We start from the raw sequence: 23,063 nt of genomic DNA, 5'->3' as shown, positions 1-23,063 counted from the left end.
GTAATACATACATAATAATAAATACAGAACATCACTCATCATTTCAACATAAAAACGTAAACACTGGGACTATGAATAAGCATATGTTCAGTTACTAATTTATTTTTAAGTGTATAAACAAATCTGGATGATCGTAGTACACTTCCTGATTGGCAAAAGCATATTCACAAATTGGAGCCAGCCTTTCTGTAAGACAACATGAAGTACAAATGCACAACAAGGTTAAATTGGGTTCAGGCTGTGTTTCTGTGAGTGCTGGTGTAAAACAGCATTAAAGGTGCTTTGCCCTGAACATCCGTCTTGCGGTTGTGGCTGGCGGCGGCGGACAGGTGCAGCTGGATGCTGCGGTGATCGCTGCCTGTCGCTGCCCCTGCTGCTCTACCTGTGGTCTTGTTCCCATGTCAGGGACAACTGAATGATGATGCTCCTGAGCCACTGTGATTTATAGACTGACCTCGTAATGGGAATGGATGTTGATTTCCATCCAATTTAGGCTGTCGCAACAGATGCCGGGCTCTTTGCTCAGGGTGAGTAGAGAGGAGATAGGGAAGCCGCCTTGGGAGCTGTAGCCCAGCCTCAGAGGACTTGGTAGGAGGAATATGTCCCTAAAAATCACAAGCCTGCTGTGGGAGGAGGTTACGAAGGGACCGCTGTCTGCTGGGAAGCAGCTGCCTTCAAGCGGACTGCCTTCAATGCTCTTCAAGCGGCGCGCAGTGGAGCCTGTATCAAGGCAATTCTAGCTGGAGGCCAGGTTGCGAATGCAGCAAGGTGGCTCACGAAGTAGCGGAGATTGTCACAATCCTACCCAGAGGCGGATAATGGACATGTGCCCGTGCCTACCTATTCTATCCAGACGTCCCCGTGTAGCAGCTTTCTTCTTGCAGTTTTTGTGTGGCTGTTAAGCTCAGTGCATTAGAAATCACCTGCCAAAACCTTTATTAAGGATGATTGTGTATTGCTGAAAAGTGAAGAAATTCAGGCTTGTTTCCCATGGCAACTTTAACTCTGTGCTCTTGTGCAAAAATATAACAGTGGAATATTAATCTGCAATTACCTGTCTTCATGCAGCTTAGGCTTGGGTGTAGTTTTAAATAGCTAGTTCTCAGTTCAGCTTCTTCCAGTGTTGTTTCTAGAGGAATGCTGTTAAAAATGCACACAACACAGTCACACAAAGTATTTTAAATTAATTTTTACTAAAATGAGTTAAAAAAAAAAAAAAGAAATTATCTCTGCCAATTATGGCTGTTGTTATGCCATTCTTTTATTGGAATGCTTTGAATTCTCAGATTGGCAGGAAATATTTCATATAAAAGCTGTTTCAGATGGGGTTTTCCGTTCTTGTTAAGTTTTTGAACAATCTTTAAAAAAAAAAAAAAAAAGAAAACCCAAAACTTTTTGAGGCCTTGTAGCTAGTTCTTCTGAACAGTTAAAAATTTTGCAAAGAGCACATGAATATCCATAGCCCAACATTCCACATGGTGCATCTGAAATTAAAGAGATGCTGTTCTTTTTTAATCGTATTTTCTGTGTATCGTGCTTCATTGCAATTCTGTTGGACTGTTGTGAAATCTTATTTTGACCAATACGGAGAATAGTGTCTTTATTTTAAAAAGGATGTAGAGAGAAGAGCAGTGTTTCGGAGAGGCTTCTGCAGGGTCTGAGACACCAGGTGCAGGGTAACCCTCAAAAGCTGTGTTCTCCCTGGCAGTCATTTTGCCTTGGAGACCTCCCGTGTTCTCCCAGTAAGCGGGGACAACCTTGCTGTGACCCATGTGAATCTGACAGGGCGGGTTATAGCTTCAGGCAACAGAATTAGCTGTATTTGTTTAAAACCTGATGAGCTAGAGAACATGAACAGTTACTGAACCCAAATCTCCTGGAGAGCACAACCACAAGACCACCAGGCAAGTTGTCTGATACATGCAAAAAGATTCGAAGCAATTTCTTATTTAAAGGTATAAACCCAGCATTATTATAGCAACAAGCCTAAAATACCAAGGCACCCAGGTGGCCAATTGCTGCAGTCCTAACCTGACCCAACCTGCTCAGCTTTCGGCTGGTTATTGACAGCCCGATGAGATGACTACTTTAAAGCAATCGGTCACGTTGCCCTTTCCCTTGCAGCGCGCGGAGACCCCACATCAGTTATGCATCCCGGTGTGCAATTCCCCACCTGTGCTGTTTGAACACTGTATCCTTAGCTGTACAAACATTACACATCGTTTAGGTGACAAGTTGCAAAGTTAAGTAGACTTGTTGTTACAGCAGAAAGCAGTTGAGTGGCAGTCACCCTGAAAAGAAAAGATCCAGGCTGGCTCAGGAATGTGCAAGTCTGCTGTATTGTATTTAAAGGTTTCTTTGCCTCTCCGTAAAGCCACTGATGACGGTAACATGTGCCGCTGGAAATGTTCACACCACGTGCATTTCTGAAGCGAAGGGAACGTGTCACAGGTTTATACGTTCTCTGCCCTTGTCCTGCCCTGTGTGTGGCCCTGTGCGGTCACTGGCAATCAGTCCATGCTGGCTGCTGTTTCACAACCTCTGTGGCACGATGTGTTTAAAACCTCCCAGCACGATGTGTTTAAAAACAAGCAGTATTCTTCCATGGTGTGGCATCTATCTAGTGCTGCACAGGGACACTGCTTTTCAGGCTGCTGTTGTTCCTGGAAAATGGTCTTTGCTGCATTAGGGTGATCTTTTCTTAGTTTTGAACAAAACATTCCTCATGAAAGAAAGTGCAGCTCAGCTTTTTTGGTGAGAAGGGCACAGGACTTGCTTAAGTCTCATACTTTTCTTCCTCTTTGTGCCAAGCTGGCTGGACAACCGTCCCTCTATTGTCTTTCTTGGTCTGTGCAGTTGTTAGCTGGCAAAATAGCTCTTCGTTACGTTTAGTTCCTCTCTACAAGGCAGAAATGCGCTGTCACCAGCAGCTAGTTGTGATGTTTGTAAAACCCTGGCTGTTCATTTACATGCACGAAGGTGCCCTTTCTACCCAGCCCAGATGTTCTAGTGTTGCTGGGAACATCGATCGTTTGTGCTGCTCAATATCAGGTGAAGAGGTTGGGTCTTGAAATGATTTGTTAATTCTGTAATGGGGACTGTACAGACTGGTTGCTTGCTGTACAAATGAGTGGATGTGGAAGAGGATATAGTGTAGCTGTCATTTTGGAATAGAAAGGTAATATTTGGGAATGTATGTGTACTGTTTTTAACCTGGTGTGAGTACTAAACTTTCTCAAAGAGTCTAGCTTAAATTGGTGGTGTTGGCTGTGTCAGTGGAGATTTTCTGGGTGCTTAAATATGTGTTAGTAGTGCTTGAAGAAACAAGTGGAAATGTTGACGTCTGTTGGTCTATATTTCTCATTCCAGGTGTGGAAAGAGGAGAGAGGTTCTGCCTTATTCGTGATGTCTGGATGCTGCTGGAAAGATCAAAATAGCTTTGTGGGTTTTGGTAGGTGAGCTGATGCTGATGTTGAGAGGCAGGAACCAGCCTGAGAGCAAAACACCACCAAAAGTTTTGTTCAGGATGGCGGGACAAGGGTTGTGAGCCAGCTGTTGAGATTTCAGGTACAATGACAGGTATGAAAGACCACAGTGGTAAGTTTAGGGGGAAAATGTCATTTGCGAGACATGTGGATCCTTCTTTTCTTGGCCCTGTAAGAAGAGACCTCAGCTGGGGAAGTGTTTCACTTTAAAATCCATACTTCAAAAAAAAAAAACCCCAAAGCTGAGAGCATTTCAAGAGCATCCAAAAGAGAAACAGTGAGTGTAACCAGGGGTCTGCAAAACGCAGCTGTGAGTGCAAGTGGGATGGCATTGGAGTTGTGTTCATTGCAGTGAAGAGAAAGGTATGTATGATGAGGTCTTCTGTTACAAAATTGAGAAAGGCAATGTTCTGGCTTGTGTCTGCTGTGGGCAGTCATGAATTTAAATAACAGCAAGGGAAATTCTGATTAGACATTAGGAAAAACTTTCCGATGATAAGACTAATGAAACGGGAGGATAGAGTGCCTGGGGAGCGCGTGAGTCTCTCTTATTGGAGTCTGTAAAAACAGCCTAGACAAAGTCAGAAATGATTTAGGGGGAGGTGATGCTGCCCTCGGGCAGGTGCAAGGACTAGATGTCTCTCTTAAAGCTCAGGCTCCTGGAGGCATGTGATTAGATGGGAATTTCAGCTTCTATTAAAGAAAGAGAAATGGTCCCTCACCCTCGCAGTTGTAAGGAAGCACCCGAAAATAGGAGCCAGGTTTGATGCCAGTGTAGAACCTGAAATGCAACTCAGAATTAATCTTTGAGGAAATCCAGGCTTTGACATTGGGCTCCAGTGCCTGAGTGCTGGGGGTAGGCAGTGAGGGTCACCTAGGAGCAGTGGGAGGATGAAACCTTGGATATTCAATGATCAGGCAGCAGAATTTATCTTTACATCGTCTTATGCCAGTGTTTCATGATCTTTCCATATTCCTGCCATTTCTCTCGTGTTTTGATTTTGATGTGTATTTCCCTTCACACTTTTCTGGGATATAACAGTTGTTTAAATGCATTAAATTGTTGGGTATGTACTACATATGAGGTAGTGATGGAAAAATAAATTTGGGGGTCAGGTGCTTCCCCAAAGACCTTTTGACAGAGTTAATCAGTACACAGAGTAACTTACCTGGGACAGAAGCACTGAGAGACTCCTGGTCGTGTGTGCAGGTAGGCATCCCTTGGAACCTCAGCACAGCCCTGATTCAGCTCAAGTCCTACTATCCCCCACTGCAGAGGTGTTGCCTTTATGGTACTTGGTTTGGTTAGTTTAATACAAATTAAGAAGTGGGGAAAAGACCTATGAGGTCATTCCCCCCTGCCCCGAGAGCCAGTGCAAGGCTGCTCACTTGGAAATGGCTTTAGTTAAAATAATAATTAAGGCTGAGGATGGAAGCTGGGGAGGCAGATCTGTTAGGCTAGTGCTGTCCTTACCATGTCCCTTTTCAATTTTAATTGCCTTGGAAAAAAAGGAAAATCACAAGGCTTTAAAAGCTCTGATTCTTCCTGCTCTTCAACCCCCCGCCCCCTCCCCAGTCTTGGAGGCATCAACTCTCATCTGTCAAAGTGTAAATCAGCAATTAAAACACAAACAGCGAAATGCCAAAGATGACCCGAAGCACAAAGCAACTGACAAACAAGTCCGGACAAATCGGCGGATAATTTATAAGCATTGCCCTAAAATCTAATTATTTGGCAATTCGAATTTGCAGCCGGCCAGGGCTGTGCAATAAATTTAACCCGCCATAAATTATTTAGGAGCAGCCTGTGGTGTAAATCAAAAACACGAGTGTTTGTTTAAGAAATAAGCTCCTTGTGCATAAAATGTCTTTTTTTTTTTTTCTTTAAAGAGAGGGGAAAAAAGCATCCCTGAACAAAATGAGCTGGTGCTGAGGCTGCGTCCCCTCCATGGACACTCCCTTGCCTCTTCTGTCTGCACCTTTTTTGAAGGTGCAAAGGAGTCTTTTGGTAGGAAGTTTTATGTTTTTCCTTATCAGAAAAAATCCCTTTCTCTCAACGGCCTTTGCTTGTTTTTATTGCGTTTTGAACAGTCAGCTCTGATTTTTATGGGCATCTTTTATTCTTGTGTTTATTAAACTTCTTCACGTGGGGGTGGGCATAAGGGATAAATTATTCTCTGGTAGTTTTTGAACTGAAAAGGCTGCATGGTCTTCTTCAAATACATAAATCAGTGTCCTGAAGTGTGCCCTGTCCACTTTGTATGTGGGCTTCTGGATTAAAAGGTTTTGAGAGCTGGGAAGTTCTTGCTGGGCACTGTGTTCTTTTTGTCTAATGATGTTAGTGCTCCCTAGATCCAACAGGATAAGCAAAAAGATTCCTCTGTGGGAATTAGTGTAATTTCAGATGCTTTCTTTGAACTCCAGAAGATTTGTCTGTCACAGGATATTATTTAGTGACTGTAGTTGTGTGCTTGTTCATTTCTTTTATTAGCCAGAAGATCAAGACAGCTGAATTTGTGCATCCCTGCTTGGGAGTTAAAGGAAGGGGAGTTTTGTTTAGGATGGTTGAGTAGGGAAAAGCTGGGTTTATAGCACTGCTTTCACATGCCCTCATGAATTTTTCAAATCCCTCTTAAAAAGGAAGGCCCTAACCATTCCGTAGTTACCCCACAGCCTCCTGCCACTGGTCAGTGCACCGGCTTGGGACAGCCAGGTCGCATGGGAGGTTTGAACCTGGGATTTTTTTTTTTTTTTTTTTTTGAGAGGGAACCTTTTCTTTAAGGCAAAAAAATCTGAGCAAGCAGTCACACACATTTGCTTGAAACACTGTGAAATCATAAATGCAAGATTGTTGTAAAGAGGGTGGACCTGGTAATGGATATATACAAGCCTCTGGCTCTCTAGGTTCCTATTGTTCCTGTGTTTGGGGGCGCAGCTGAGGGGAGGGACAGGGTGCCGATGTCTTTTTCTTTAAGCGTGTTAATATTGATTTTAGAAGCTCTGTGTTCCAACAATATAAATGCAAATGCCTGTAATTGGGAGCCACGTGCAGAATTTCTCAACAGAAAACATGTTCAACTTTTCATGACAATGAAAGGAAAATAAAAAGGTACTTGCTTATGGTTCGAATCATGGATTTCATTTCAAGTTACTTTGCAGTGCTGAATAAAATACTTAATAGCAGTGCTTGCAAAATTCAAATGGGTACATTTGTTCTTCTGGTGGCTTGTGGCTAGTTGCAGCCTCTGGATACCCACAGCATTATTTCAGCACATCCATAACTTCTGGTTGTGTTATAAGGAAAAGCTGGGGGAAGGGGAGATGGTGAAGAAAACAAAAAACAATCCAAGAAGAGACTTAGAAGCCCCAAATGTTGCTGGCGCAAGCCACCGCTGAAGTTAGAACGTGGCTGGAAGGGTGCAAGGATCTCAAAGTAGTACTTACAGATGATCAGACTCTGATAAAAGAAAGGAAATATCAGTGAACCTCCCCTTTTAATTCCTTTGTGCTGCTCTCCTTCATCTTTCCCACCTGGGAAGAAGCAGCGAAGGTCCTTGTTGGTGGAGATGGAGCCGAGCGTGTGGAGCTCACCAGGCTGCTGTGAAACGTGAGAGAGTGCCCGGCTGCCTTCCTGCGTCACCGTCTGCTGGGGGGCCGTGTGTGTGTGTCTAAGTGCTCACCATTTCATAATAATTACTAATGAAATTCTAGATCTGTAATAACATTTTGGATATCTAAAACAAACCATATGCTTGTAAAAAAAAAAAAAGTGGAAACAGATCGACTTTAAGCCATAAATTCTTCATAATAGAGGCCTTTTTTTTTTTCCACCCCCCCCCCTTCTGTTTATGTTTGATAGATATTTTTATTTCTGCAGGAATGTCAACTCTTAATTTCATGATGTATCATGGGCTTAAGAAAATTGAATTTAATAAAGGCAAAAGATGAATGGCACCTTTAAAGGTCCCAACACTTGTCTTTATTAGCAGGACAAACTGCAGGGTCTCCAAACACTGCTTCTCTCCAAATGAAAGTTTAAATGAAAAGTACAGCAGTGTCACAGGTTAAATTTCATTGCAGGACTGGCTAACGTTGTTAGTGAGGAGTGGGGCTGATTTCATGGGGCTGGTATCTGTTGCCTTAGATACCAGTGGAGCAAACACTGCCAGAGACTGGAAAAATCTCTGCTATAGGAAGTGTGCAGATAAACAGCCTTTTAGGAAAGGCCCTTTACCACTTGCTTCAAAAACTGACCAAATAAGCCCAAAAGAGCATCTGCTCTTTCTCCCGAGATGCTCAAGTCGCTCCGGGGGTTCCACCCCTGCTCCTGGCTGCATGCTTCCCACAGACCTGCAGTAATTCTGGATATTGTTAAATTTTCCACGTTTTTTAATACAGCTTTTTATTTCCTCTGTCTGCCCTAATCCAGCCCTCCTGGAAGTGCTTTTTGCCTTTGGTTCTGGAAGGCGAGGGACGCCTTTGTGTATCAGATCAGCGGCAGGGCTGTCTTTCGGTCTTGCTTTGCATCCAGCCACTTGATGGCCCCTGAGGATGTTTGTGGTCCCTTAGGACCCATCTCTGCGTTTCAACACAGCCCTGCTGTGAAATCCAGCCAGTATGTGTCCCTCTCCAGGAAGGGGAACACTCGTCTCGCCCCGCCGTGGGCTTGCCCACCTCCATGGTCCCCCCTGGGTGGGCTGCTGACCTAAGAGGTCCTAATGAGCTGCCCCACTCTGATTTGAAGGATGGGGTGGTGTTATCCAGGGATTAAGCCTGGCTCTGTTATTATGTCCTGTCTATTGGCTTCAAACTTTGCAGTCCATTTTCCTTCTGAACAGAAACTTGCAGCATTTGGAGCCTGTCTGTGGTAGCCCTTTTGAGGGAAGATCAGCTGTGTGCAGTGTTTCTTACTCTGATTGAGTTTCTTGCGTTTCCACGGGTCCTCCTGGGTGGCTGAGGCTGGTGAGTTTGGCTCTAGCACAACAAGCAATCCGGGTGATGCTCAGGTGTTTTGCCACTGTCCTCCTCCCCTTCCAGCCCGTGGGTGGAGTTTAATCTCTTTCCCGGGGAAACCTGGTGACTCTCGGTGGGATGTCACAGCAGTGGGGAAGGATGTGCCCAACCTCGGCTCTGCCTCAGCCTGCACAGCGCAAACCGAGAGCGGCACAGCCGATTGTGGGGAAATGGTTAAGCCCTGCGTCCTCTGCAGCTTGACTGCTCGGTGTTTGCACCTGGGCCCTTCAGGACTGTTAACACTTTTTTTTTTTTTTAATTTTTTTTTCCTTTAACTTTCCATCTCAGCCGCACGTGCTCCCCGCGTGCCCGGGGCTGGGCTGTGTGCCTGCTGCTCGGGGAGCTGCTCTGCTGTGGCCACGGGCTCTGTCCACCACGGAAATTGGGTGTTTGTCCCGGTTATTTAAATTATTTGTTGTTTCCATTTACCCACCCAGCTTCTTGCCCTCCCTCTGCCTGCTGGGCTGGTGATGTCATCAGCTCATACGTATGACCTCACGATAATTTCCGCCTGCAGGTCATGGGGTTTGCAGCCAGGGTCCAAAAACTGTGTTAGTTCCTCTGCAACGGCTGCATTTTCCACATGCTAATTTTACTCGCAGGAGTTGGATTTTTTTTTTTTATTTTTTATTATTTCTTATTTGTCTCTTCCAGATGTTTTCAGGCAGTTTTTTTTTTTGTTGTTAAACTAATTCCATTCATGTTTTAAAAATTTATGAAAGCGCTAATAAAAATGTCAAAGTGGTAAAAATGTTAGCTTTTGCTCTGCTTTGATTAAATTTTGCAAACTGTTTTTGAATATTAAAAAGCAATATTTTTTTTATTCTCTCTCCCTCTCTCTGTTTCTCTCCAGAAGTGATTTGAGAGGCTTGTTGCATGGATATCACTCAGCGGGCTCATTTGCACTCCAGAACCTTGGTGCCATGCATCTCTATTAAATAACATAGACAAATTATTCTTTAAAGACACCAAACAAATTGTCACTTCTCCTCTTACATTAAACTGGAAGGAGGGGAGGGAGTGGAGAAGGAGGGGGTGAACACAAAGGATTTTATCGCTTTTATTCAGTGGTCGTCTTTTTTAATTTCATGTATATTTTTTAATAATTGAGAAATCCATCGCAACTGGATTTGTTTAAACTTTTTATTAACAGGTCCATGTAAATTTTTGATTGCTGATTATTCAAATAATTGAACATTCTTCTGATGAAGGAACATTTTTATTTCCCTATCAGCATAAATTGGCTACAAAGAGGAGAATTAAGCTGGGCTTTCTCCTGTGCCATATCCCATAAGGATGGATTGGGGGGGTGGCTTCCAGCTCCTCTGCTCACTCGAGGAGAGCAGTGCTCCTCAGCTTCTCCTGGGAAGGAGGTGCTCCATGCAGTAGCTCCTGTTGTGTGTCCGGTGGTGTCGTCCAAAAGGACAGCAAGCTGGAGACCGTGGGACTGGTTTTGGGGAGGGCCCAGCCCCTGGGGTGTCCCTGCTAAAACAGAGGTGAGCCCGTTGCAAGGGTGTCTCCGTGTTCCCTGGGTGGTGTTGGCAAATGTGGGTGGTGCCAGACCATCCTCCTTAGGCTGGGCTTGGGCAGCAAGTTGTGTGGTTGCAGGACTGAGCACAGAGACGTCCCTGCAACCCATCCCAACTGCGATGTGCTCTGTGCTCCGATACCGCTTTCTCCCTCGCAGTGCAGAGCTTCATGTCAGGCTTGTTTTTGTTTGGGACTGTTAGGCTGCTCTTTTTACAGCCAGTTTGCTAGGCGGGATCATTTCCAGCTTCATTTTTTTGTTTTAAATGAACAGCTGCTTTTCTTTTTGCCCTATTCAGGAAATCATCGAATTCCCTATCCTGAAGCTGAATGGCAGGACGATGGAGATCGAATCCACCTTTCACATGTATGTTCAGCCTGTGGTGCATCCCCAGCTTACGCCCTTCTGTACAGAGGTAAAGTGCAAAGGTTCCCTGGTGCTCCAAGAGTCTCCCTGGGAAGCAGGTTTCCATTGCACCAGGGGTTGGGTTCACCTCTTCACAGTGCAGCTGCAAGGCAGCATGTCCTGCCAGCCTTGAGTTAAGGACAAGAGGCATCATTTTTTGTCACTGCAGTAGCATTTAAAGACCTCGGTTTGGATTCATAAATAGCTATGATCTGCTAACTAAGATCAGTTGCATTTGCAAGTAACCAATGTCTTCCTGGGTGACCACAAAATAAAAGCACTCACGTTAGCTGATGCTCAAAATCCTGTAGCCTCTCTGTGTGATTTTTGCCGTGGTGCTCTTTGGTGGGGAAGGTCAGAGAGACCGTGGTCCAAAGGAAAAAGTGTTGTACTGCTGCATGGTTCAGAGGCTCTAAATGAGTCCTTCAGAGTGTTGGGTAACTCACATCCGTATTTTTAAGGCTTTCTTTTTGACGTTGTGCTTGTGGGGCACTTGAAATGATTGCTGGAGAAGTGGTCTCTTGTTACTTGGTTACTCTCATTGCTGAGGACGGCTGCTCTCGAGCTGTGGCTGCATTTCTTCAGCTACAGGTGAGAGGATGAAGGTGGTAAATGTGATCCCTGATAGTTCAAAATAGGGAGGCATAGGTTGTGGGGTTTTTTTGTTGTTGTGTTGTGTGTGTTTGTTGTTTGTTTGGTTGTTTTTTAAAATTATATTTTCTTCATTGAACACAAGGTTAACTGTTTCTGCAAGTGCATTCTTCCTCCCTGCTGTAGCCATTAAAACAAAGTTTCTAAACTCCTTTTGCTTTAGGCTTTTTTCCTGTTATTCTACTGTTTTAGTATTGCCCATCTCAGTGGCTGAAGTAACTGAATATGGGGAATCAAGGTACCCAAGTTCTTCATTCTGTCCTGGTTTCATCCGGGATCATCAGCACCATGGTGGGTTTTCCCTGACCTCTGTCGCTACGGGTTTAGGTCTTCAAAGTGCTTGTCCCGTGTGTACTGATGTGATGAAAAATGACTCCTCTGTGTTAGGTGGAGTCCCCTCCAGGACCGACCAGCCCCTTCTATATTTTCACATTGTAAAAACAAATACTTTTTTTTTTTATTCTCTTGTAACGAAAAAACAGCTGAAGGTATTTTATTTAAACTTCAGGAAAAAAAAAAAGACTAAGAACAGAAAACATTATTCCCAGGAGAGGGGCTTTCAGAAAGCTATAAATGTGTGAAAACAGAGGGCTATAATGGAAATGGTTTTGCAATCTTAATACTAGAAGGCTGGACAACTACTTTGGCTGTCCTTATCCCCATGGGACTATGCTTGTACAAACGTGATAAATCTCACAGCTTGTACCTGATCTTTGCTAACAGCAGCATCATCTTCTAGAATAGAGCCCAAAATGTCCATTTTGCATGTCATCTAAATGCTAGAGAGAAGTAGTCTCACTTATTAACTCCCACCAGAATTCCTTTTTCTGGAAATTTCTCTGTTGTGTCCTTCCCTCTGCTGCTAAAGGCTGCAGCTCTGTTGTTGCTCAAGAGTTTGTGTGACTTGCTTGGTGTGGCTGTGCCAGCTGAACGGAGCCTCCAGCCTGCCACAGCCTGAGGACCTTGAGAGCTTCTCTGGACACCAAGCTTGTGACAGAGACATCCAGCCCATCTAATGCTCCCTCACCACGGTGCTGGTTTTTCTGCCTTCTCTTGCTCTCGGGAGCCTGGAGCAGCTGTTTGTGTCCCTGCAGGTCCATGTCTTGTGCCTGGAGCCTGGCAGCAAGCGAGGCCGTGTGTGTGTGCTGGACGTGCATTTGCAGGAGCCCCCAGGACAGGCACGGGTGTCCCAGCTGCAGTGTTGTGCTGCAGATTCCGCTGCTGACTTTGGTCTGGTGTCTTGTGTCCAGAGTTGGATAAAAATGGGCAGTGCTGAGGCCAGCAGGCAAAATGATTGCAGAAGCCCCACCAGCGTGTATCAGTGGCACAAAATGGTCCAACTCACCAGGTATGGCAAGTTCTCTGTAATTAACAGTGTGGAGCAGGGAGCTGGTTTTACTCGTAGCCTGGAAGCCACGAGCTCCTGGGCAGCCTCCCATTGTACCTGTGCTGCTGGGTGCACAGTGTGTCCCTGTCCCTCCTGGCTCAGGGGTCCCCCCTGCGTGTTGCTGGGGCTGCTGTGAGGTCCAGGGAGCGGGATCGTGCTAGAGGGATAATGGCTTGTACCTGGGCCCCGTATTTGAGGCTGACTTTGAAACCCAGCCCTAAGAGCCACAGGTGAGCTGGTTATACTGAGGACCTTACAAAACAGTTGCAAAAATATCCTTTCCTATTTGCAGCCGTTTTTTTGCAGAGACTGTAGTGGCTGCGTAGAGACCTGTGGAGTTGGTGGCTCCTTCTGGGCCGGTGTGGGGGTCAGCCCCACGCCGCTGGTGTAGGTTCCCCCGAGACCCCAAGGCCGCAGCCTGGGCATGCTGTGTGTCCACAGCCTGCACAGCTCCAGCATTTGCCATTGACTTTCAGCTGGTTTATGTTTTCAGAAAAATACCCATTTTGCTAAATGCCAGTAAAGGGCTTTCTCTAGGCAGCTCTGCTTACCAAGGCTGAGATTTATTGGCCTCTTTGTCTACAAAGAAAGACCAGGCCTGATTATCAGATTGTACACCAGAGACAAGTGCTTAGGTAATCAGCACACTGTCTTGGAGTAGAAATACGATGGTTTCCCAGATAAACTCTATAGGAAAGGCAGTGGTGTTGACATTACACGGGACCTGGCTGCTGTGCTGTTGCTTTTCCTCTTCCCCTCCGCTTGCTGCCTTTGCTGAGAAGCAATAGGACTGTTTGGTACAGACTGTGTGTGAAAGGATTATTGAGGTCTCTCGCATCCCCCTTTCTTCTTGAAGAAGACAGCACAACACGGGAAGGGTGTCTGCAAGGGTAGAGAGCTCGCGGTCACCCTCAAGGCATCCCTTAGCTTTTGGTATGTCTGTGCTCTCCCCTCCAACTCCCCACACCAGTGGCCAGGAGCATCTTCCACTGCTGCCTCACTCTGTAACCCTCATCTGGTTCCCTTTCTCTTGACCTGCTTCTGTAAAGCAACAGGTCATGAGGCTTGGTTATGATGAGGGCTGTGCTGAACTTTTAGACAGAGAAGGTGGAAAGTGCTTGCAAGTGGTTAAAAGCAGTTGTTAGATATATCACGCTCATCACGCCCTTTTGGAAGATGTGAGTAGTTTATCTGATGCCCAAGGAAGTTCATGCCAGGAGCCTGAGTGAAAAGTTCCCGTTACACAGAAGGTGCTTATACAGGTTTTTTCATGGTACTTTGCTCTATTTTTATTGATTTTTTTTTTTTTTTTCCCCTGGAGGAACAGACAATAAAAATACAAAAAGATAAATGCCTTACAGCTTGTTTATGTTCCCAAGTACCATGTACTTCTTGGGATTGCCAGTGAAACTTTACAATTGTGCAGTTTTATGTTTTTATACTTTATCAAAGCTGCAAGACCAGATGATGCTGCAGACACCCAATGCACTGGGTTGGGTGTTACAGATGGATGTAACTGATAACAGAAAGGGTGAGAGAGTAGAAATCCAGTCCTTTTTGAGCTCTCTCTGACCTATATTGAAATATACTCATGGAGCAGATATATCCTTTCATATTTCTGTGTGTGATTTCTGCAGCTTCAATCTTGTGCACATGTGTGCTTGGTGATGTGTTCATCCGCGGATAAGTTGGTAATTTTGCTTCACCTGCCAGGGAAGGAGGGAAAGATTCTTGGGTGATATCAAGCAGTGATTCTTTGGGACCTCTGTGTCCACCTTCCTGTCCCTCCCTCCTCCCGATGGGAAATGTCTGGATGGGGCCATTTCATCCTGTCCTCCCATGGCCACCAATATGATCAGAGGGATGGAACACCTCTCCTATGAGGACAGGCTGAGGTTGGGGTTGTTCAGCCTGGAGAATTGAAGGCTCTGGGGACACTTTATTGCAGCCTTTCAAAACCTAAAGGGGGCTTATAAGAATTTTCAGCAGGGCCTGTTGCAACAGAGTGAGGGATAATGTTTTTAAACTAAAAGAGGTGAGATTCAGACTAAATATAAGGAAGAATTTTTTTGTGGTGAGGGTGGTGAAACACTGGCACAGGTTGCCCAGAGAGGTGAGAGATGCTTCATCCCTGGAGACATTCAAGGCCAGGCTGGACGGGGCTCTGAGCAACCTGATCTGGTTGAAGATGTCCCTGCTCATTGCAGAGGGTTGGACTGGATGACCTTTGGAGGTCCCTTCCAACCCAAACTATTCTATGATTCTATGATCCTTTCCCAAAAGCTCATCTGTCAGCCACTTGCAGAGGTTTGATTTGAGCTGCCCCTGGAGAGGCAGAGCCAGCACTTTGCAGTAGGTGAGCTGCCCACCTCTGCCAGGTGAATGCATGGAGAGAAAGATGGCAAGAAAAGCAAAAAAACAGGACTGTGAACTTTAAAAAGGGCTCTAAAGAGCCATGTGTTAATCTCTCAAATCTGTTTGCCTGTCAGAGTATGGGAAGTCTGTAGGTAGCAGCTGTTACCCAATTAAAATACAGATTAATATAAAAACAGTTTCTGGAATATAAAAGAGTGTCTGTGTTCCTCCACTTCCTTAAAATTCCACCTCATAATAGCTTGATGAACTTAAGAAACCCACCTAGAGGAACTCTACATTCTTAAAATTAAAATACTTTCCCTAAAAGGTATATATTACCATTCCATGGAAGTCATCATGAGAAAATAATCTTTCCACTTACAGCTTATTCAGTGAGTCAGGTATTTGGTATTCATTAAATGTAATTACAGTTTAATTGGAGTTTAATCTCTTTTTTTCCCTTCCTCCGTGTTCAGTGCTATAAGCCAAGCAGCGAAAGAAACAGAGAGGTAGAAACCATTGAGCTTCTTTCAGTTGCCACACACTTAATAAAGCAGTGCCCTGTGGTTTGTGAGAGGGCTTATGTTTTATGAGGAGGCTGAGTTACTCCTGGGTGGTGGGGGCTGGACACTGTGGCTTCTGGGGGCTTGGGTGCCAGTGCAGGCAGCAGGACTTGCTCCTAGGCCGTGTTTGACCTTTATTTTATGAAAACATGTGAGATGCGTAGCTTCAGGGGAGTGCCATATGAAGTGAAATCCTGTAGCGTGCACTTGTTTTAATAATGATTTTTTTAATTACTTGGGTGCGTTGATGGCAAGCTACTGACCTCCAATATTCAATATGTTAAAAGGCAGTTTTGTCAGTTGAAAGGCAGACAGAAAAATTATCTATTTTCCATGTGCCTCAAGCCATCCTGGGCAGACACAGGCAGAGGCCCATGAGACCTCATCTTTTTATGCATGTGTCTAGTTTTAAACACCCAAGCAGTCAGTACAGTCAGTAGGACTATCTGTTGGCAGGACTCCTTCCTAAGGAACCTTCTGAAAAACAGAGTAGACCAGGGTTCTGGAAGAAAGTGGTTTTCTTCAGATTTCATTCAGGTGTTTTAAATACAATTCCAAAATGCAGAGGGATGCTGCGGTGGGCTATGGGCAAACATGCATGCTGGCTGCCCAGTGCAGGGAAGGGTGACTGGCTCTGCTCTGGGTCTCACTTACCCATAGTGGTCTATTCTCTTCATGTAATGCTGTGCAGTTTTGATGTCACTGTGATAGCAGGGAAACAACCAGAGACCCCAGCAGTTACTGCTGCCTGCTTAAGTCAGGGCAACACCAAAACTGGTGAAGTGCGTGTTGAGCAAGGGCAGCATTTTGGGCATCGTGCCAGCACATGAAGCAGAGGGCACCGCTGCTCCCCAAGTGGATCCTTCCCTGCTGAGAGTTTGCTGTTTTACGGTGGAGGTAGGAGCCCCCCTGCATTTCTGTCTTGGGGATGAAGCTGTGCCCCAGCCCCAGCCCATGGCTGGGGAGCTGCCAGGGTTGCTCTGCTGTGGTTGGTTCCTCAGCAATGTCCATGTGGGTCACAGGAGCGTGTTTTGGTCGCAGTGAGATGGACAGGAGAAGAGACCTCTCTAATGATCTTTTGAGTGCTGCTCTGATGCCTGCTTTCTGTTTGTCTCTCGTTTCAGCTGACTGGAATTATTCAAGGCATGGTGGATGGGCAGCCGAGCCTCCAGCAAGTGCTTGAGGTAAGCAGAGTACCCTTTAGTTCCCGAACTCTGACCTCTGATTCTATCGTCACCTCTTCATCTCTTTCCTTGCGCCCTCCCCTTGCTGAAAATCGAACCGCGTAATTTGACTATGATTACAGCTTCATTAGAATAACATTTGCTGTCACGTTGGTGACACGCTGCTGTGAGTATTGAACCATTGATCTGTCATCTCCAGCTGTTCATGTCAAGGGTGCTGACAAGATATCCAGACTCCTGCCAGTAGATAGGAGAAGAGGTGATTCTTGCTTGAACCAGTTTTAAAGCACCAAGACATTGCTCGAGACCACTGCTTCAGGAGCTTCTGCCTTCGTTTTCTTTCCCCTGCCTCAGCACTTTATTAAATTAATTTTTTCTACCTATTTAAATGCTCAATAATACATGTAGTATAGAAAGAAAATGCCTCTAAAATCTAATCTGGAGGATGTGCAAATGCAGATTTAGCCCTAATAATGCCATCTGCTTAATGTTGAATTCCTACAGCATTTAGGGCTTAATTAGCTTGGAAGTATTTCTCCATCAATAGCTTTTGTTGGTAGTCAAATAGTGAAGGAAACCTCCTCAAGCAGAGCCTGCTCAGGCTGCAGGTTGGTGTTCGATGCATTGCCTCTGTCAGGATTTCCACTGCTATGTTACCTAATTGTTCCTAATCAGAATAATTGCAACAATTGCTTATCTGAGGAAATCAAATTAGAGGCTTTAAAATCCTCCGTGGAGACAGCATTTCATGGGCGCATCAGGGGGTTTAGAAAGGTTATACCACTGCTGTCCCTCGCTCAGGGGAGCCCCATGCGGGGCTGTCTGGGAGCTCTGGGCAGCCCTGGGGAGGCCGAAGTGCGACCAAGGGGCTGAGTGCTGCTTTGGGGGGAGTTTTACTCCAGAGGGCTGTTGGACAATCGGTCGCAGAAAGAAGTGCCGTCCTCTGCCAGACAGGCTGCGGCAGTCACACGAGGCTGAAGACAGCGCTCTGTGAAGGTGACATCTTGCATCCGTGCAAACCCCCAGCTCGCCCTGGTGCTCTCCAAGAGCGCGTAGCCGCCGTGTGTGTCCGTGAGCGTACAGATGCCTGTGCCTGCTTCCCCAGGAGGGAGAACCCGCCTTGCCTGGGTGGGTGAACGTGCATTGCTGCTGGAGTTTTACAGAAAATGGTTCGTTCTGTTTCTGTGGGAGCTTCTTAGATTGTGGAAACATTTCTGTAGACTTTTTTTAATCTGGACTGAAAAGGTGTTCATACAGCAGCATGTTTCTAGGTTAAAATGAGATTCAGGTCAGGCAGCTTCTGGAGCATGCTAGTGTATTCAGAAGCGGAAGGTGTGGAGCAAGGTAAAAGAGGAGAGATTTCTCTTACTGAGGCACTGGAAATGTTGCTAGTAAGGCTGCATAATAGCAGCTGATTGCCTGTCATCTGCCACCAGAAGATTTTGGGCAGGTCATTTGCTTGTTCTAGCTGGAACAAGTGTCTACACAGGGGTTTTAGTCTAGGTTAGTTCCTTCTGGTTAATCCCTGAGGTGGATGTGCATCCTTCAGGTTAACATGTCCCATTTCTGAATTGGATCCAGAACATCTGTCCCTTTGGGAAGTTGATCAGGAACAGTGGATTCGCTTAAATCCACACTGTATCCGGAACACGCACCTCCTCAGAGCTATGAGGAGCGAAGAGACCCAGCATAGAGAGGAAGGGGACACGCGGCTTTGGTTGTTACTGCTGCACAGTGCCCGTGTGTGCCCAGCCCTTCCATTTCTCCCCCTCTGCCATGTTCCCTTGGAGCTGTGTGAACTGGAGCATGTGAGGAAAGTTACACTCACTGTGAGTCCATTTGGTACAGGGAAAGGAAAAGCGGAGGAGGAATGCCAGGTAACAGCGCAGTTGTATCATCCCGCTAACGCTGCACAACTTCCATCCCTCCACAAGCAGAGCTGCTGCGGTGTCTGATAAGATCATCTCTGCTCTGGTTGCCTGATGTCTCCTATCAGAAATCTTCAAAGGTCCAAACGTGCTGTTGTTGAGATGGCAAGCAAAGAGAGAAGAGAGAGAGGGAGAGGGTGGATAAGATCACAATTTTCTTCTCCCTTGATTGCAAGCAGCTTATCTGAGTTTAACTGTTGTGGCTCGGCCTGTCTCTGTAAAACTCATCCCCTTTTCTTGCCTTCCTTTCAGAGGGTTGACGAGTGGATGGCGAAGGAAGGCCTCTTAGATCCCAGCGTCAAGTCAATTTTTGTGACCTGCGGAGACTGGGATTTGAAAGTGATGTGAGTATGAAAGGGGAGGGAGATTTTTCTGGGCCTTATTGCTCCATGCTTGCCTGTAGCGTGTATGTCTTTGTCCTTACAAGTCTCTGACTGTCCCTAGTCTTTGTTTCTTAGGGAAATTGTTTGCTGTGCATAATTGAGAGTGGAGGGTTGTTTAAGAACACAGGTAGGTGCTGTGCATAGTACAAGATCACTGCCTAGGATATTCCCTGTAGCAAATTAATCCTTTCAGAACCCCAAGAGAGGTTTAAACTGGAGCTTTGTGATGTTTTCCCTTTTATCCAGTATACTTTCCAAGAGGATGGATATTTCTGAGTGCATACATGAAACTTTGTTTCTGTACACTCAAATCAAGCAATGGTCCTTACCTGACTTTTGCATGCAAGGCTTTCTCTTTGTCATCTTGGCAAAGTAACTGGGTGTGAATCACAGAGAAGTCGTTGAAAGAGAGTACAAGCCAAGTCTGGCATGCTTCTTCAGTGTTCTTATCATTAAGGTTGTCTTCATCAGCTGGGTGACTGTATTTGGAGAGTACCAGGTGGGGACCTGCACTGGGATCTGCAAGTGTCAGTGTATGGGAGTATTTTGTTATGAAAATAGCTAGACCACCAATGTAAACATGTTACTTAAAAAAAACTGAGTTAAATGTCTAAGAATTAGATTAGTGTAATCTATAAGTTGTTTGCAGATCCGTGTCATATTGTGCTGAGTTTACTTTGATTCCTGTAATATCGCTCCAGCTTTCAGTTTCCTCAGAGCACTGGGTAAAGACTCTTGTTGTTATCACATCGGTAAAGCATGGGCTTGACACATGCAATGTTGAACTGACATCCGCAACTCGTTAGTAGTGTTACTTGGTTTTCCATGTGACATTGGTTTCCCCAAGTCGGAAGCCTAAATAAACTGCACACAGCCTGTGTGCAGTCAGCACCAGCTATTCCCTGCAGAGTGGTCTTTGTAGAGTGGCAGCTCCTTGCCTCTTCTTGGTGTGATTAGTGAGACATTCAGAAATGAGGACCAAAGCGGGAGCACAAGTGCTAGTGGAGATGAGAAATTTGCCATGCTCCAGACAGGAGTGTAGTATGCGAGCTTTTGAGTCAAAATCTAGGTCTCTGCTGGGGCTATGTCCAGAGCTGGTATATATTACCAATTCCTATGTTACTGGTTTAAATTAAGAGTGAGGCTTTTTTTCTTTATATATCACATTTAAACTTTTACTAGAGATCAGCACAAAGACAGCTGCAGGGATGTGCTAAACTTCTGTTTCTCATCTGTTCTCTTAGTTTTTTACTCCTGTATGGCTGTTCTGAGAGTGCAGCTTACTGCTTCTGGTGATGGTTGTGAGGAACAGAGTTATCTGTGCGGATAACAGAGTTATCTGTGCAGATAACAAGGTTCCCAGATAATGACATCCTAACCTGGTGTCTGTGTGGAGTGGATAGCCTTCTGGATGTTTTGGTTTTTTTGCTTCAGAGCTCTACAGTGGGCAAATAGAGATAAAGATGAGCTCCATTTTTGGTGAGCCATAGGGGTTGTGAAGTGAGCTAGCTCAGCAGCAGTTCTGGAGCGGAGATACTCAATTCGCCATTTGCAGTGGTCTCTCGCATGGATTGTGCCTCACTAGTCAGCTGGAAAAGAAGACTCCACTCCTGGCCATGAGGTTGCAGTGAGTGGTTCATTTCTCCTTCTTCTTTTAAAAAAATTTTTTAAACCATTAACTTCAGAATTCAATCTTGAAGCATCTCCAGGGCAAAGCAGAAAATACATGTTGTGTTTCCAGCCACACAAATAGCGGGAGCCTGGCTGCAGCCACTCGGTGAGTAGCGCATCACGCCGCTCCGTCGCCGAGTGGGTGCAGCAGCGTGTAGCGTCACATCTGATTAGCGCCATGCCAGTGAATGAGGCTTGAGTGAGGACTCCCTGCCAGCTCTGACTTGTCTCATTTCCCATTACTTTTATCCGTCACCACAAATGCCGAGTCTCCCTCCTGAACTAATTAAGTTTGCGTGTGTTTAGACACATTGCCAAATAGGGTTTAGCAAAGCAGAACTGAGCATCTCTTTTTAAAGAGGGAAGGCAGAGAGCTGAAACGGGGCTGCTCAGACAGGGAGACAGAGCCTCAGAGATGTGGAACATCTAGGAGGTATTCCAGGGAATCACCCTGTGCTTCCCTACAAGGCTTGTGGTGTAGTTGGTGCCCTTTGCTACCATGTCGAGACCACACACTGGGAATGGAAGGCACTGGGCCACTGTGAAGGGAGGTGGTCCTGCTTGCCCAGGTTTGGAGGAGTGTGCTGGTAGCAGCATTGCGTGGTAGAAACCCCACTGGGTTCCAGAGAGATTCAGGACAATGAGGTAAGTGCAGTGCTTTTGGGGCAGGTCTGTTCCTAACTCTGCTGCTCCTTTTCTCAGCTTCCTTAGTAACGACAGCTGCTTGCAGAGCTGCTTGTGAAAGCAAGCTGTGGTCCTCTTGCCCAGTGTCTCACATGGTTTGGTGTTCCTGTCCTCCGTTGTCCTTAGCTCAGCTGTTGATAGGAAACCGTGCAGCCTTGTTTCTGGCTTCTCCAGCATTGGCCTGGGCTTTTGGTTTGGCTTCTGTCTGTATGTGCTGTTGAAGAGGTGAGGCGTGGTATCTTCTGGACAGGCCTGTCTACTGTGGGCATTTCCAGCAGGTGCCACTGGTAATGACCAGGGCACTGGGAGGCAGAGTGGGTGAGCAAGCTGGATGGGGGGTAGTGGCTGGAAAAAAGAGAAGGAATCTACAAGCCTGTTGGTGGTGTATGTGGGGACAAGATGAGCAAATAGCCCTGTCAAAGCCAAGATGTACGACGTGTGTAGCACTCCTAGCTCAGAGAAAAGCACCAGAGGGCCAGCAGTTGTCAAGGTACTGCTCTCTGTTGATGGTGTCTAGCACTACCTGGGTCTGCAGGATTCAAGGTGGAAGCTCAGCTGCTAAAGGACCTGTGAAGCCTCTGCTTGGCTCAGGAATCTTCAGGAAACAAGGCACTGTGTGGCTGCAGACTTGATTTTGCTTGAACTTTGTAGTTTCCTCAGAAGATCTCAGAGCTGTTTGTCTGGCTTTCCTCTGACAACAGGGAGCACAAGTCACGAGGAGCTGGGTACCCAGAAGAGGACACCAAGCATCTGCCAAGGACTTATGGAGGTTCAGCATGAGTCAAGCTCTTTGGCCATGCCACCAAAGGCTTTGTCATGGGTGCGGTGCACCATCAGTAGAGTCCCTGTGGAGGGTTTGGTTGCTGCCGAAGAGAGACCATTGTGCGAGAGGGCTCAGAAATGGAGCGCTGATTTTCTGCTGGCTGCGCTTGGATCAACCGGCTTTCAGTGCTCGGTGTGTGTGAACCAGGCTGGAGTCGGGGAGACAGCAGCTCTCCTGCCACCCCTCCCCTTCCCTCTTGTTAAGATGCAATTTCTTTAATGAGGAAAACCTCTTGAGTAAGAACATCACCTTTCTGAAGGCTTGTCCTGACAAGGCAGTTCAAGCCGACAACTTCAGCAAATATCAGTCACTCATTACAGAGATTCTTCTCTCCCCCCACCCCCCAGCAACACCCCTCGTTCCCAGACAAGGGAATGAATCACACTCCTGCTCTTGAATACATCATGACAAGTTGTGGTTCTAATGAGAGAGGGCCATTCATTCTGGGTGGAAAGTTCCCTGTGTCGACACAGAAATGTTATTAATTAAAGAGAGCTACCTGAAGCAAAAGATGAAAGGAACACCAGACCTGCCAAGCTAAAATACGAGTGGGGATACAGCCTCGTTAGGTACACGGTCCTCGGGCCGCCGAGTGCTCAGTGGGAGGATTCCTTTAGCCTGTTGCAAGGAGCTTATCCTCCAAGTTTAACAGCTCTGGGGCCGAATTCAGACACCTGGTGTGGTCTGCTTTAGCGCTTGGACCTCGTCTTGCACCTAGGATGGAACTGTCACTGGTGATTAAGCAAATTGCATTGATGTGGCATTGGGTGGTGAGGGGAACGTGCTCTGATGGGCTGCGGGAGCTGCTGACGGCAGGAGGCAGTTGTGGTGGAAAAGAGGGTACTCGGTGTCTGCCAGGGTTGAGCCCCTGTAATGTGAGCTCTTTAGTGTAGTTTATCTCCTCTGAAATGTCAAATTGCCTCCCTCCATGTGTGGAACCGGTTTGCCTGCTCTTAAGCACAATGTGAATTAAACGTGGCAACTGAAGAAGCATTTTTACTGC

General features: G+C 46.0%; 1 protein-coding gene across 1 annotated transcript in view; it reads left to right on the top strand.

The window, feature by feature from the left end:
- The window catches only part of ERI3 (ERI1 exoribonuclease family member 3), a 131,851-nt gene that overhangs the window by 13,659 nt on the left and 95,129 nt on the right, over positions 1 to 23,063 (top strand). Inside the window, exons 3-5 of the mRNA XM_065656150.1 lie at positions 10,325 to 10,441; positions 16,512 to 16,571; positions 18,752 to 18,843. Coding sequence (XP_065512222.1) covers positions 10,325 to 10,441; positions 16,512 to 16,571; positions 18,752 to 18,843 — 269 coding nt within the window. The remainder of the gene's footprint in view (positions 1 to 10,324; positions 10,442 to 16,511; positions 16,572 to 18,751; positions 18,844 to 23,063) is intronic.

The sequence above is a fragment of the Caloenas nicobarica genome, chromosome Z, assembly GCF_036013445.1.
Source record: "Caloenas nicobarica isolate bCalNic1 chromosome Z, bCalNic1.hap1, whole genome shotgun sequence".
In the NCBI taxonomy this organism is placed as follows: domain Eukaryota; kingdom Metazoa; phylum Chordata; class Aves; order Columbiformes; family Columbidae; genus Caloenas; species Caloenas nicobarica.
This window is presented reverse-complemented; position numbering and strand designations above follow the sequence as displayed.